At 28.9% G+C, this 15,442-nt stretch overlaps 1 protein-coding gene across 3 annotated transcripts; it reads right to left on the reverse strand.

Annotated features, from left to right (window-relative positions):
• Positions 1 to 758: 758 nt before the first annotated feature.
• LOC110645070 (probable sodium/metabolite cotransporter BASS3, chloroplastic) lies at positions 759 to 5,322 on the reverse strand. 3 transcript variants are annotated; one of them, XR_002492932.2, is made up of 6 exons: positions 4,675 to 5,322; positions 3,704 to 3,799; positions 3,283 to 3,589; positions 2,944 to 3,191; positions 2,371 to 2,624; positions 1,646 to 1,783 (listed from the first exon to the last, which is right to left on the reverse strand). XR_002492932.2 is itself a non-coding variant. In XM_021798082.2 (5 exons), exons 1-5 carry the CDS (start codon positions 5,040 to 5,042, stop codon positions 1,546 to 1,548), a joined length of 1,257 nt encoding a protein of 418 aa, XP_021653774.2. In that variant the 5' UTR covers positions 5,043 to 5,303; the 3' UTR covers positions 759 to 1,545. The 3 variants fall into 3 exon arrangements, 1 of the variants encoding a protein (XP_021653774.2); XR_002492933.2 differs by having other exon boundaries at positions 2,371 to 2,594; positions 4,675 to 5,320; XM_021798082.2 differs by lacking the exon at positions 2,371 to 2,624 and having other exon boundaries at positions 759 to 1,783; positions 4,675 to 5,303.
• Between the last annotated feature and the right edge of the window lie 10,120 nt (positions 5,323 to 15,442).

Genomic DNA, 15,442 nt, shown 5'->3' on the forward strand with positions numbered 1-15,442 from the left:
CTAAATTTTTTAAAAATAATTATACTGAAATATTTATATCATCCTATAAACTTATTTTTAAAAATTTAGAATACAACACATAAAAAATAATTTAATAAAAATTTTTAGTAAAAAAATTATAATATTTTCTTATTTTTTAGTAATAAAATATTAATTTTATATTTTAAATGCTAAAAATAAATTTAATATTTTTAATTAAAATTAAAATATATATATATAACACAAGAATAGCAATCCAGACACAAGAACAACAACCTAAACAAGAACAGCAACAAGAAAACAATATTAACAATCCAACCTAGAAACGAATAAACACCAATTAATCTATAAACAAGAACAACTCAGAAATTAATAACACTAATTAAATGAATTGAATGGCCTAATCCAGAAACAAGTTTGTGCTCAGAAATAATGAAAATACAGGAAACCAAGCTCAATCACACTAACTTTGATTTAAGCTCAGAATTCTTTCTGCTGGGAGGGCTTAGCTCTTTTTTTTCGGCTTTGTTGCTAGGCCAAGAATTCTCTCTAAAATGTTTTCACATTTTTTAAGTTCCTTTTCTTTCTATATTTCTATTCAGAATTAGAGAGGAAAGTGAGCATTGCTAGTGTAATCCCATTACTTTAATCTCAAGTTTTTAATACAATTTCAGATTCTCTTCTTTCCATTTGCTTAAGTTCCTTAAATCCAACTAGCCGGCCTGCTCTATTCTCTGTGAATGCCAACAATAAGAATAGATTTCTGCATTGATACGATAGAGAGGAACGATCTAGCAAATCTACCATAATGAGTTGGATCAAAAAGTTAATAGGATCAAAATTTTAAAATTTACTTAATTGAGTTGATATGGAAGGAGGCAGCAGCCGGGAATGATGAACCTCTAAGATAATGTCTTCATCAACAGTAGACAAGCGATGGGAATCCAACCGATAGCATGGGGCCTCCAGCTCTAATTTTGGAAGAAGCTCCGTTGGACGCACAAACGATCATTATGGCCAAATTCTATAATGAAAACCCAGAAAATTGGATTGTCCAGGCTGAGCAATCCGGCAGCATGATATCAAGAATACACTGATCCAGAACAGATTTCCTTTATATAATCCCATGAGATCTACCCCCTTAGAATGTCCACTTATAAACAAAAAAAAATACAAAAATGCAGATATAATGCACTGAAGAATACGTTCACAAGGGGATAGAAAGGAGCAAAACTTCATATTGGCATTAGGATAGAAAGGAGCAAAACTTCATATTGGCATTAGGCAAGCAGCCAGGCACAGATACTCTTTCACTGCACCTTGCAATTTATGTGCCTCTTAATATATGCAGTAGCAACTTTAAGCTGTAACCGTTGAAAACAGCTCTTCTAACTATACAAACACCAGGCACAGCCTTGGTTCCTGCCATCTATATTTTGCCACTGCTTCTATATACTGTATAGTTATCTACAACAATCACCGCTGACGGATTCTTCTAGTACCCAGACAATTTCTGTTTACTAAATTAGCTTCATCTTGTGCTCAAAATGTTCTAGTGATGTTATGCTAAGCCTTCACAGTAGAACCAAAATGTGGGAAGAGCTGAGAAGGTAGGTCTCTTATTCGGGACCCATTGCCCCAGAAAGATGCAAGAGAAAGACCCATGATCGCCATGGCAACTACCGAGCATGCTGGTGGGACAGCCTGAGTGGTCCCAAGGAACTGGGTTGCAAGAAGACCTGCCAGTGTGGAGCTTTGCATTCCTGTGCACAATGAAATTGTCCTGCTAACTTCTTCATCTAGCCTGTGATAATAACCATTTTAGTTCATGTCATTTATGAAATAAGAGCTTGTGCATGTGGTAGAATATTAATTGATCACAGCATCGTGAGTATCATGATCATCTGTTTGAAGATATTCAAAACATAAGATTCTCTGGAGTGGAAATAAGATTCTACAGATGCATTTACCAGAGAAAAAGAAAGAAGGCAATAAATAACTGCTCAGTTAAAATTTAAGAAAGGAAAAAAAAAAAAAAGAAGAAGAAGAAGAAGAAGAACAAGCAGCAGCTATATATATATATATATAGGCTACTAAAAATATCAATAATTAGAGGAGTTGCAAGCAAAGCCCCGGAATAGGAAAGAGTAATGGCAACTTCTTTCAAATTCATTGATAAGTAAGGAAATCAATAGACATCTGCACAATGCATAAAGCAGCAAGTACAAAGGGTAAAATTTTGATAGCTTATCATATATTTCATGAGATAAGGAATTTACTCCCATGGAATGGGGTAATAATTGGAAGGAGTAAGGTGATCAAGTGCAGAATAACAATGCTGATCACAAGTAGTAGAAAAGGAAAGAAATAAGCATCAGAATAATATCCTACCATATGAAAAGCCGAGAGAATTAAGATTTCCAAAGCCTTAATGCCTCAGGACAGCTTTAACAAGTACTAGATTCGGCCTTCAGAAGGATATCATGGCGTCAATTGGCTTCTAATGGCTTCTAACTAGATGCCGACTACCAATGTCCATATACAAATTGTATCACTTGAGAGTTCCAGCATGACATTGAAATGATACAGGGTCACCAAACTCTACCAGTTTAAATCTGTCACCAGAGTTACTGGATGCATGATAGCTGAAGAGTTTCTATTACTATTAGTTAAAAAATGACTGTAAACAACTATTGCATAATGATCTAAGGAACCCAAGACCAAAAAACAGGGCAATTGCAAGGAGGCCGATTCATATATCACCAAAGTTATTGGAGACATGGTAGCAAAAGAGGTTTTACTATTATTAGTTAAAAAATGCCTGCAAACACCTATTTTATTATGATCTAAATAACCAAAAGTCCAAAAAACAGGGCTTGCATGGAGGCCAATTCATATATCTATGCTTTGTTTCCAAAACTCTACCTCAAAATGCATAGAATGGGATACGAAGTATGAAATTACCTCAAAGCTGGAATTCTGGAAATCCAATATCCAAAAGCGAATGCAGCTGTATGAAATGCCAAAACTGGAAGAACCAATCTGAGACCCTCTGTGGACAGAATCTGACTTCTATTTATAGCTAGAGGGCTGCCAATACAAATTGAGGTACATATCATAGCAACAAATGGCATCACAGGCTGAATAACATTTACCACTGGCTTTGCATAGGTATTTAGCACGAGGCCAAGGGTAACTGGAACAAGAACAACCTAAAAATAAAAAAAAAATAAAATAATAAGTGAGCCAAAAATCAGGAAATCCACTTAAGGAATATATCACTTTGTCAAGAATCGTCATTACCTGCAATATCGACTTTGACATGGCAACAGCATCAACTGGAACAACAGAGCCAATGAGGAGGCCAGTTAAAAGAGGCGTGATAAGCACTGATGCAATTGTTGTAGAGCTAGTAAGGAGAATGCTCATGGCTACATCCCCTTTGCTCAAGAAACTGGCATAGCTTGATAGTTGAGCCCCTGCAACACAAGACATGAGGAGAAAACCTGTGTAGAACATCCGAGACATCCCAAATGCCTTTGCAACTGATACCCCAAGGGCTGGTTTTAGCACATACTGCGCGAGAAACCCAACAGATAGTGGTAAAGGTCTGCAACAGATGGAAAATAAAGAAACTTGGGAGTATATTCGAAATGTTGTAAATTAGCTACGACAATCAGAAGTTGAACGAAACTGACCACAATGCCAAGATAATATATTGTACCTCTTAAATGCAAGAGCAAAATCATCAATAGAAAGTTTAATTCCAATTGACAACATGATCCCACCAAGGGCTGGGGCGTATAGCTCCTTAGATACCCTTCACAAAATCAAAATCAAAATTTTTCCCTGTCAAACATAGATTTCCAAAATAGACTATGTGCATATATATCCAAGCCAATTTAAAAGGAAAATTATAATTCAACACTCTGGGGGAAAAAAAAAAACCTTTGCCGCGAAATTTGTTTAAACAGAGCAAAGTGAACTAAATAGGCATCACAACCCCTCTCTTGAGACTTAAATCAAACACATATGGGAAGTGTCAAATAAAGCAGTGCTTACCCATTGGAACCCATTTTAAAAGCACCCTCCTCATGCCCTTTTCTTAAAAAGACAAAATAATAAAAGAGTACTCGAAAGGTTAACCAAAAAAGAACAACTTATTTTCGATATCAAATAGCATACAGATAAATAAAAAAATAAAAAAAAAACTGTATATTATACTTTGTATAACTCCATGAGAAAACTCTTTCATTTCAACAACAATAATTACAAAGAAAGTACACATGAAAAAAGAAAATACTGAAACCAGCAATGACAGCCAAGTTCCCAAAAACCATAAAGAACAATAACCAGATGAAACTGCAAGAACATACGATCAAAGAGCCACTGAAAAAAAAATGTATATTTATATAGATAGATAACAATCTCGAAGTTTCCCAAAACACCAAAATTGTTTAATATTGATAATTAGCTAATGGTATTAAAAAATCATTGTTGTAACTAATAAGATAATAATTAAACGCAATCACAACCCAGGAACAGAGAAGAAGCTCAAACCATCCCAACCCGAAATCCCAACTTAACTAAACCAATTTACCACCAATTTAAGTCAAAATCAGTCGTGATTGCATTCACAAGAGAACCCAAAATTAAAACGGAAAAAGAAAAAGCAGCCAAATTCTTACAACCCACCAAGTGAAAGTAGATGGCTGAGCAAGAGCAGCAATAGCAGTTGCAGCAACCACAAAAGGAAGCATTGCTGAAAGAACCTGAGAAGCATCAGTCTTTGATACCTCAGCATCAGGATTAATCCCAAAATACAAAAGAGAAACGTTGCCTTCTCTTCTCTGTAACCCGACTCTTCCTATAAACGGAGACGTCGAGCAAGCGAATGTAAGCAATCCGCCGTTGTTGCAGGCCCTTGGTCCTGCGCGCTTCGAAACTAAACAACAAGTGAACGAACAACGTAAAGAAACAGAGTTTGGTAATTTTGTGTAGATGGAGAGTTTTGGTACCGTTGTCACGGGGAGTGTGGGAGATATAGAGGTGATTGAGGCCATTTAAATTTCTCAAGAAAACAGAGATGAAATGTAATTGTGATCTTTGGTGGTTTTAGGTTTTTCTAGTGGTTAAAGGGAGTGGCGTGGACGCCGGAGAGTGGCGGATTCCGGCGACGTATTACAGGAGGGAAAGAGAGGCAGTCGAGTACGGGGAAGAGATGAGGGGATAAAATGACGCTTTATGAGAAGAGGAACGAATATACGTATTTCCCAATATATTTGGAGTGAGAGGGAATGTCCAGGTGTTTTTCTTAAATGGTGAGATCGGAGAATTTGACGGTCAGGATGAATCATAACCCGAATTTCAGTGTACAAAGCGGTTAATCTGTATCCTGATCATTCATTTTAAAAAATGGAAATTAAGTCCTTTCCTTTTCGCTTAATTTAAATATCGTCCACAACAAATCAATCAGTCATCATGGATTTTTATTTTAATATTTAAAAAAAAATTATTTTTATTTAATTTATTATAAATTCCAAAAAACAATATATAAAATTTATATATTTAATAAATAAATTTTATTATATATTTTAAATTTTAAATTTAATTTAAATAAAATAAATTTACTTCATATAAAATTATCGTATAAAATAATAAATTAATTATAATTTAATAATCGATTGGAAGAGTAATTATAACTTTAAAAAAATATATTTTTAACACATTAAAAAATAATTTTTTTTATAAAATATATCACTACTTATTTATTATTATACTGTTAGTTTATTATTTTATGTGAACTATCTCATATAAAATCATGATAATAACATATAATTACTCCACTTGTGACACCGTGGAAGTGGTTTTCCTTTGTTTTATTTATTTTTAGGTTTTATATTATTGTTAATATTATTTTAGAAGAAAATATATAAAAAAAATATTTTTATATATTTAAATATAAAAGTGCAATTAATTTATTAGCTCCCATTGAGAATGGTAATTAAATTAAATTGATCATAACTTTTTTTTAAGGGAAACTTGAACTTCATTTACCATGAGAGGGGACTTTTTTTTATAAAAAAATTTAATTAATTAGAAAATTTTTTGAAAAAATTAGTCTTTTTAAAGGAAATTATTATTTTTTTTCAAAATAAAGAATTATTTTTCAACTTCAACAACCTCATTCAAAGAAGTTATAGTATTATTATTACCCAATAGTTTATGATTTTACGTTTAATTTTTTATATTCAATAATAAGTAGAAAAATATATGTAGTTTTATAATTTTAAAGATTTTCATAATCTTATATTAAAAGAAAAGTAATATTTTTTAATATAAAATAAAAATGAGATATTTAAAAGAGAAATAAAATTACTTGTAGAGATTACATGTGAAAAGAATATATATATATATATATATATATATATATTATAATTATTGTAATTTTATCTGTATAGAAATATAAAAATATAAAATGACTGTTTCAACGAATTATTGTCAAAGCCTAGTAAAAGTTTTAGTTGGATCACTCGCTTTGTCAATTTTCATCATAGCATTAGAATTCAACGGGGGCGAAACCATAAAAATTCAAAAAGTAAGGGGTGAAGGTTGTAATTATTGGAATGCGACGTTTGGTTTCACACAGTGACTATTAAGCACTGCATGTCCCTGCGTGCTAACGGCCTCTGCCGCGTGTTTCACATCCTTCCGCAATTGTCCGATATTAATCTCACTTCTAGTCCCTTAATTTAAGTGTTTATATCAATATTTTTTTTAAATTTTAATTTATAATTTATAAATTAATAATTTAAATATCACTAAAATTTATGTGAATGGTTATCATAAGTTTTTAAGTTTTGCTTTATTGAAAATAAAATCATATTTTTAAAAATAGTCTAATATTTTTATAAATATTTATAATTAATTGTTTATTTAATTTATTATATAAAATATTATTTTTACATATATTATTTTTTAATTCAATTTTAAGTTAATATCTAAAAGATTTATGCCAAGTTTATCTTACTTCTTTAATTTCATTTTAACGTAAGAAAAATAATTAATAGCATATAATTATTTTATTTTTTTTGAAAATATTTAAATCCTAATTAAGTATGTATATTTTTTTATATAGATTGGTGTTGTATATAGTTTTTATTTTTATTTCTTAAATTAGCAAAATAATATGTCTAATCTTAATTATTATGTAGTACATTTTATATTAAAATTATTTATATATTAAATTAAAGTTTAAATATTTTTATAAGATAAATTAAAATTGAAAAATATATGCAGTATATTTATCGTAGTTGAAAGATGATAAATAAAATTTATCCATAAGTTAACCTGGAAACCTATGATAATAGGGATGGCAACGGGTAGAATACCCGCGAAAATTACCCTACCTGAACTTGAACCCGATTAATATTCTGAAAACCTGAACCCGTCCCAAACCCGATTAAAATTTATTCTCAACTACCTAAAGCCGTCCCAAATCCGATTGTTATTACCCGAAAAATATTCGAACCCGTTTAATTTTATATATTTAATTGATAATATATATAAAAAATTATTTTTATTAATAATTTATATTTAAAAAATTTAAAAATTTCAAAAAATATTTCAATTTTATTTATATAAAATAAAATTTATAAATATTTATAAACATTATTAAAAAATATATTTTTTTATATTTAATTAAATATTTATATAAACGGGTCCGGGTAATTGATACTTAACATATAAAACCCAAATCTAACCCAAACTCGTCACGGGTATTAAATTTCAAACCCGAACTCGTTTCAAACCCGATTATATACTACTCAAACCCGTCCTATTAGGATTCAATCGGATCAGATACCTATCAAAACTCGATCCGATGCTATCCCTATATGATAGCAGATTATAGGGATTTTAATAATACTCAAAATGAAGTTCAAGGATTTTTATGATACAAATTAAAATAAAGGAACATTAATAATACAACCAACTATAAATAAAATTAACCTATTTAATTTGATGAAATTTTAAATTCAAATTTTCATAATTTTATAAATAATTTTAGCTTTATTAAATTAAAATTTATTACTCAAATTAATATTTATTATAATATTTAAATTTAAAATTTTATAACTTTATATGTAATTTAATACCTTTTTCAAAAAGATATAATTTTAATAGTGTAAATAATTTATAACTATTATGATCAATTTTTTTTTAAGTTGAATCAAAACTAGAATTTGAACAAAGATTAAAAACTCTCAAAACTCATAATAAATCTATTAGTTTTTTATGAATAAATCTATTATTCTAATACTTAGCCATATCGTGAATGAGTATCTCAAAAATATTATTAATGGGAAATTATATATCAAAATTTAATTAAAATTAATTATTTAAATAAATATATATATTCGATTGATAATTATTATTTAAAAATTAAAATGCAAATTAATATAATAATTTTCTATTATACCATCCCAACTCAAATGAAAATTTTCAATTTAAATGTTTTCTCTACCTCTCCCCTCTTAATTATATATATAATTTTTTTAAAAAATTTTTCTCTCATTTCGATATTTTCTCCATCCAACCATTAGGTGAGTTGGTGATTAATTTTGAGATAAGTCAATAGAGGTTTCTTGGCAGTTTTAAGAAGTTGCGAAGTACTGGCCAAGTAACTATCAACACAAATCATGAAAGTAATCTCCAGATTCTTTCAAAGATACCTGCAGGAGAGTTACAAATATTAGATAAACAGTAACATTTACGACCTAACAACTCAGCCAAATAGCTCAATCATGATCCCAAAGTCCGTTACTCAAAATTTCTCTCTAATTACTATAAATCAACCTATTTAATCTCGATAATTACTGGTGATTCTTCATTGTTTAATGTCTGTTAAAGGTGTGATTGGTGTTAAAATGAAGCTTAAGGAACGACTGCCAAAATTTCTGGGCTCGTTCGTCCAAAGTAGTCGCGATTTGGTCAATATTTGCACCAGAAGCTAATGCTTCTCTTTCTTCTCCCTCGCCAGAAAACAATATGAAATTTGACGAGGTTCGTCGCAAACAAACGTCGACATAAAAGGAAAGAGAATACCAATGAAAACTCCTAATTTCGTGGCCCAAACAATATACTTGTGTTTCGAAAACTAATTAATATAAAAAAAAAAAAAAAAATTGCGTAGTGAAAATTTGAATTGAAACGGCTAAATTTTGAAGAAGAGAGAAAAACTATTTTAGATTTTTTTTTTTGTAAAAAATAAATAAATAAATAAGTAGAAAATAAAAGGCATCAATGGAAATGGACCTTTTGGAGTAGACTCTATGGTTTGCTTAAATTTGTGGAGCTGGAAAATTATATATTCTTGATCCATTGAAAGGGCTAGATCAAGCTATGTCATTTTCTGAAATTGACTTTGATATTTAGACAATAATTCCATCTTGATATTATATATAAAAAATAAATAAATAAATTGTAGCTATGCATTTCATTTTTAAAAGATGAATTAAATAATTAAAAAAAAAATCTTTTATGATTTTAAATAATATAACATTTTATTTTTTAAAATAAAATATAAGAAAAATTATTATTTAGTCCCACTTGATTTTTATATTTTGAAAAATATATTATTTAGTTATGTATTTTTTTTATTAAACTATTTAATCTCTCTTTTTAGTAAAATTAATTAGTATTTTTATTTTAAAAAATATTATTAAAAAAATTATTAATTTCATTAAAATATAAAGATTTAATAATACTTTTTTTCTACAATATATTGTCCTTTTTTTCTGAAATATATTAATTCTCTCGCCTTTTAAATTTTTATGGTCATAAAATTATTCATTTAGAATAAAAAAAAAATGGTTATTTTATTTTAATTTTTACTTGCAATATTATCATTAAAAAAGAGAGATTAGATGGCATAACTTAGATGGTGGAGTTTCATTTTTTTTTTTTTAGAAAAATATAAATTCATTAATATTATAAAAACCTTTAGTATTTCAAACAATTACTAGAAGGATATGATCCACTCCTATAGATTAGGTATAAAACTTATTATTATAAATAATAAAATGATTTGAATTTTTAATACAATGATATTGAAACTTTTTATTTGAAGATAAATTTTCCGAGTAATTACCGATTTTTTGTTTGATTTAGACGATAAAATAACTTTTTCAGATTTATACTCGTACCTTTTTAGGAATTTGATGCATATGATGTGAACGAATAGACCGTACTACCAAACTCCGTTGATATAAGATATACGTCCATAAATCAAGATCTAAAATTTTCAATCAAATATAATCAATGATCATACTTTAATTTATAATAACTAAAAATCAAACCTTCACAATAAAAGGGACAACATTAAAATTGAGAGAAATAAATTGAAGTTCTATCAAGAAGAATAAATCTGAGAATAAATTCTCAAAATCTCTTTATAAAGAGAGAATTTTAAAGATAATGATTTGAAATTATATATTGAATTTGTTTTTATTTTTATTTTTATTTTGAGTTTCCATTATAATTTGATGGGAAAAGATGAATATTCATAGGAAGTCAATAAAGAGATGCAAAATCCACCAGTCTCATGGACCTGCAGCCTGTAAAATGCTTGCTGCTTTCATATTCACGCTCATAGAGCTGCTTGCGATTTGTCACAAAGTTCCGTGACTTGATTGCAAATTTTTTTCCCCTTTTAATGAGGTGCGTTAAAAGTCAGACCTAACTATAAAAAGGTTTAATTTAATAATATTGAAGCCATCTCCAAAATCAAGATTTCAAATTTAAATTCTAATTTAATTTCTTCATCTATTTTTACCTATCATTTAAAATTTTTATATGATAATTTATCTAAATTATAATAAAATTAAATATAAAGATTCTTAAATTAAATATTTATAACAAGATTTATTTTCATTGTATATATTTTAATTAATTTTATATAAATTTCAATATAAATTATTAAAAAAAAAATTGCAACAAGCTTATATTATCTTATCTGCAGACCTAAAATAACTTGCATAAAGTTGAGCCAATTAATTTTATAGGAAAGGCATTTTCAGTCCATTGAGATTTGTAGTTTTCCAATTAGAAGAAGAAGAATTTAACTGCATCAGCAATTTGCAGTCTAGTCTCAACCCAGTTATGGTGTTCACAGCCCATATTATTTGATAATTGAGACATAAAATATTTCATTTATTCATAACTTGTGTAACACAATCAGAAAATAAATTGATCGGATCTAGAGATCTGCTTGTATTCTTGTTGTGCTATTTTCCTTGGTTTCTTTCTTTTGTTTTTTGGGAGTTTGTATTTGTTTGCCTGAGCATCTAATGTTGTTTGGTGAGAAGCTGCGAGAATATGGTAGGTGGTGCTTCGTTGGGGGGCCAATATCCAAATGGTCATCCATAAGGCGCAAGTGAGATAGCTAAAAGCTCTACTAACACCACCACCCTCTGCTAGTTTTTGCAATGATCTATTGCTCTGTCAATTTCCTTGGTTGGGACTCTTATGTACGTTATTTGTTGATGGATCCTGAACCAGCTTCCTTGCTTCTTTGGGAATGCTTTCGTAGGGGATTATTTGATTTGGCTACTTGCCTTGAATGGTGTTTTGGTGTTACTCGGCGAGGAAGATTCCCCAGCAGCTGTTTTTTGAGACGTCGGCGATGCACTGCTTAGCTAGTTCAGTTTTTGGCTTAGGTTTAGGTGGTTGGTTGTTTGTTTGTGTAGAATCCTTTGTATTAGAGTCTGGCTTTGGTGTTCAACCTGTAATAAAATTGATGCTTACTGTGTTTTTTATCAATAATACTACTTTACCTTCGATAAAATAATAATAATAATAATAATAATAATAATGAAGTCAAGTGGAGGTTCACCAAGGCATCAAATGACAAGGGAAAAGAAAAAATTTGAGAAACTTAAAATTTTCTTTTAATTCTAATTTTAGTTGATAGAACTGACACTCTCCCTGAATTATTCAAGAGTCAACTCTCATTCAACCTGGATGATGATGATGATGATGAAGACAAAGCTCCAACTCTGACTCAACCAGACTAAAGAGGAAAATCTCTAACGTCTAATCTATGTCTTGTTCATTTTACTAAATTTCATCTAAACAATGAAGTAAATTGCAACAACCACATATGCATATTTTCAAAATTCAAGGAGGTGACTGAGACTTTTAGACTGTACCTTCAAAATAAACATTCAGCCAAGGCAAATATTAAAACTAAACAAATTTAAATTAGTCAATTTGAGTCTTCGCAATCACCAGAAGTATTCAAATATTTTGATAATGTTATGAAAGAACTTATCAGGTTAATATCGATCGAACTTATAATTCCAAAATTTTTAAGCACCAAGTTTCTCTTTGTTCTGATTTTGGTCCGACCATTGACAAATTAAATCCCACATGGCATAAAATAATTTAGTTAAATATTCTTTGCCTTTAAATCCCACATGGAATAAAATAATTTACTTGAATATTCTTTGCCTTTTTTATTGGTTTTAATAATGCTAGTGCAAATATCACATTTATTATTTTTTCAAGTTAGAGAAAAGAAAACACACACAGATTAGAAACAGGAACCATGATAATTTTAACAGAGTTCTTAATCCTATATAATATACCAATCAATCTTAGATAATAGACTTTTTTTTGTATTAGATGTGCTTAAATCCTTGAATATTTATATTCAATCTATTAAAATGTTCTTTATTTTTTTTTTTAATAGAAACATGATAATATAATGAAAAAGTGGAAACATTTTTATAGTGAAAATGGCCTACATAACATGAAATTCTACTTATAAAATGTTAAATTAAACTTACGAGCATAAAAATTTATTGTGTATTCTTTGAATCTTATTATCCTAATTTTGTTTGTAACTCAAAAAATTAGTCCATGTAAAAAAATTTGTAATGCTTTGCAAGTTTTTAATGATTCCACATACACTGTTGAGTTGTTGTTATTCTAAAAGAGCATAAAAATAATCCAAAGTAGAAGGAATCAATTGGTGCCACAAAACAGACTCCATTATTTTAAAGTATTTTTATAATTTTTCTTGTTTCTATTTTTTTTTTATCATAGAGAAAATTTTATGATTTACATGAAATTTTAATGAAATATTATGCATATGTAGGAATAGAGATAAATTTTTAAAAACTATACAAGAGGTAAAACAAAGTGTAGTAGATATGAAATTAAAATTTTTTTATTTTCTCTTTACAATAAAATAATAGATATATTTTTTCAAAATTGTAAACTCATGTATTTTTTCACTCGTTGTAATTAAATCATATATATATAATAATTTCTGTATTTAATAAATTTCCTTTAATTTTTTTTCAATATTTACATATACATGTACATAATTGTTTGCAATTAAAAAAAAAACATTTATAGCCAATTCAAATTCAAAATCAAAATCACACCAAACTGGTACATGCTCAAAACCCAAACCCATAACCAGCTGCAACCATTGTTATTTTGAATTAAGGTGGTGTTTGATTCATCTATTGGATGCAACTGATAGACACCCAAACAGGTGAACTAGAGTATTTTATAAATTTAAAAAAATAAAATTAATAACTGATAAATAGCTAATATGATACTCATCAGTTACAATTTGTATCAACTCTATTTTTAAATTTACTAATTTGATTTAATTTTTTATTTTGATCATTTTTTTTATTTAACTTAAAAATTAATATTATTTATACTTTTATGTTTTTCATTTAAAATTTTAACATTTTAATTAACACATTTCAACTTATAAAATATTTTTTTATTAATAATATATTTTTATTAATAACATAAAATATAAAAAATTTATTTATATCTAAAAACTTAAAATTAATTATAAATTTTTTCTTTATTAACAATAATAATTACTTTATTATTTTATCTATATTTTTTAAATTATTTAATTATTTTTTAAAAAATTTAATTATTTTTTTATTTAAATAATAAAATAAATAATATAATATAATAAATTTATAATTTTATATTTATTTTAATAATAAAATAAATTATATAATATATACCCTTATTAGTCATTCACATATTAACAGCAGCAGTTAAATATAGTTTCACCAAACACTTAATATAAATCACTACCAGCTATAAATATCAGTTGACAGTAACAACTATCCGCTAACAGTTACAGTTAAACTAAACTGCCCCTAAAACCGAAATTGTTGAGAACGGGTCATCGTCCCCTTCCTCGAACTGGAACTGCCGGTTGCAGTCCAGATCGACCAGTGGCCACGGCTAGCACAGCCTAAACGCATCAAATGCGTAACAATTTGTACCAGACAACTTGTACCAAACAGACATCCGAAAAACAGGACCACAACCACGCATGCTGGTCAAAACGTCCTAGACACAAAGGCATGTGGGATGTTTGGGGATCATATAAGTCTGACTAATCCAATAAATTGAAAATCTAATCCTTGCAATACTGGAATAAATCACGGATATCATCCTGATTGTTAAATAAATGTCTATGAACCGTCATAACACACACACACAACTAAATAAGAAAGCTGGTGGTCCAACCCAGTTTGTTCTGTCTGAACCCTCTTAGCGATGGGACTTTATTCTATTGAAATCATAAATAATTTTTCATGACATACGCAAGTTGCAAAATAGAAACAAATGAATAACAGTTCCAAAAAATCCTAAACAGTAATTGAAAACCATACCAGACCAACATAGCAGGCAATAAAAATAGAAAGATAAGAATCAGACTTTCATCCATGTGACTCAACTACAACTTTTTTTTCTCCTCACAGACTTGTTTCATATAAAATGTTTATTATTAAAAACTCTAGCTAAAAGGTAAACAGAGAAATATATGCAGTCTAGCTTGTATTGACCACCTCAAATGGAAATTTCTTGCTTTTTTATGTCATGCCACAAATCAAATGGGCACCAGTTTCACTTGAAAGATTATTTTGCACGGGCATAAACCAAATAGAACCAGACTATCACTTCTCATGTAGCAAAACAAGGCATAAGTCTATCCAGCTTATGCTCAATGGCTGTTCTAATGCAGCCAAATAACTGTTGGGACCAAGCCACTTGAGAGTTGAGAGTTGAGACCCTAATCTGACTGCTTGAAACAAGAGGTTCAACTATTATTTTCAATACAGAAAATAGGAAATTTTAGTTGGCCATAAGCCTAACAGTTCAGTGGCTAAAGCCTGCAGTGCCTGGAAGCATTAACATCCAGAGATCAAACCCTAAAGCTATCAACCTCACTAAGATATAACTAATAAGGTGAATCAGGGAAAGGAAGTAGCTCTATTTGCGTAATCAGGGCTCAATGGAAAATTTTTAGAAAATAAAAAAGCCTCCTCTTGCTAAAGAGAAAGAAAGAAAAAAAGTAAGGGCCGGAAAAAAAAAATAAAGATCATGATTCGTCAAGATCAAAGTTCAAAAG

Source organism: Hevea brasiliensis, chromosome 10, assembly GCF_030052815.1.
Source record: "Hevea brasiliensis isolate MT/VB/25A 57/8 chromosome 10, ASM3005281v1, whole genome shotgun sequence".
Lineage (NCBI taxonomy): Eukaryota > Viridiplantae > Streptophyta > Magnoliopsida > Malpighiales > Euphorbiaceae > Hevea > Hevea brasiliensis.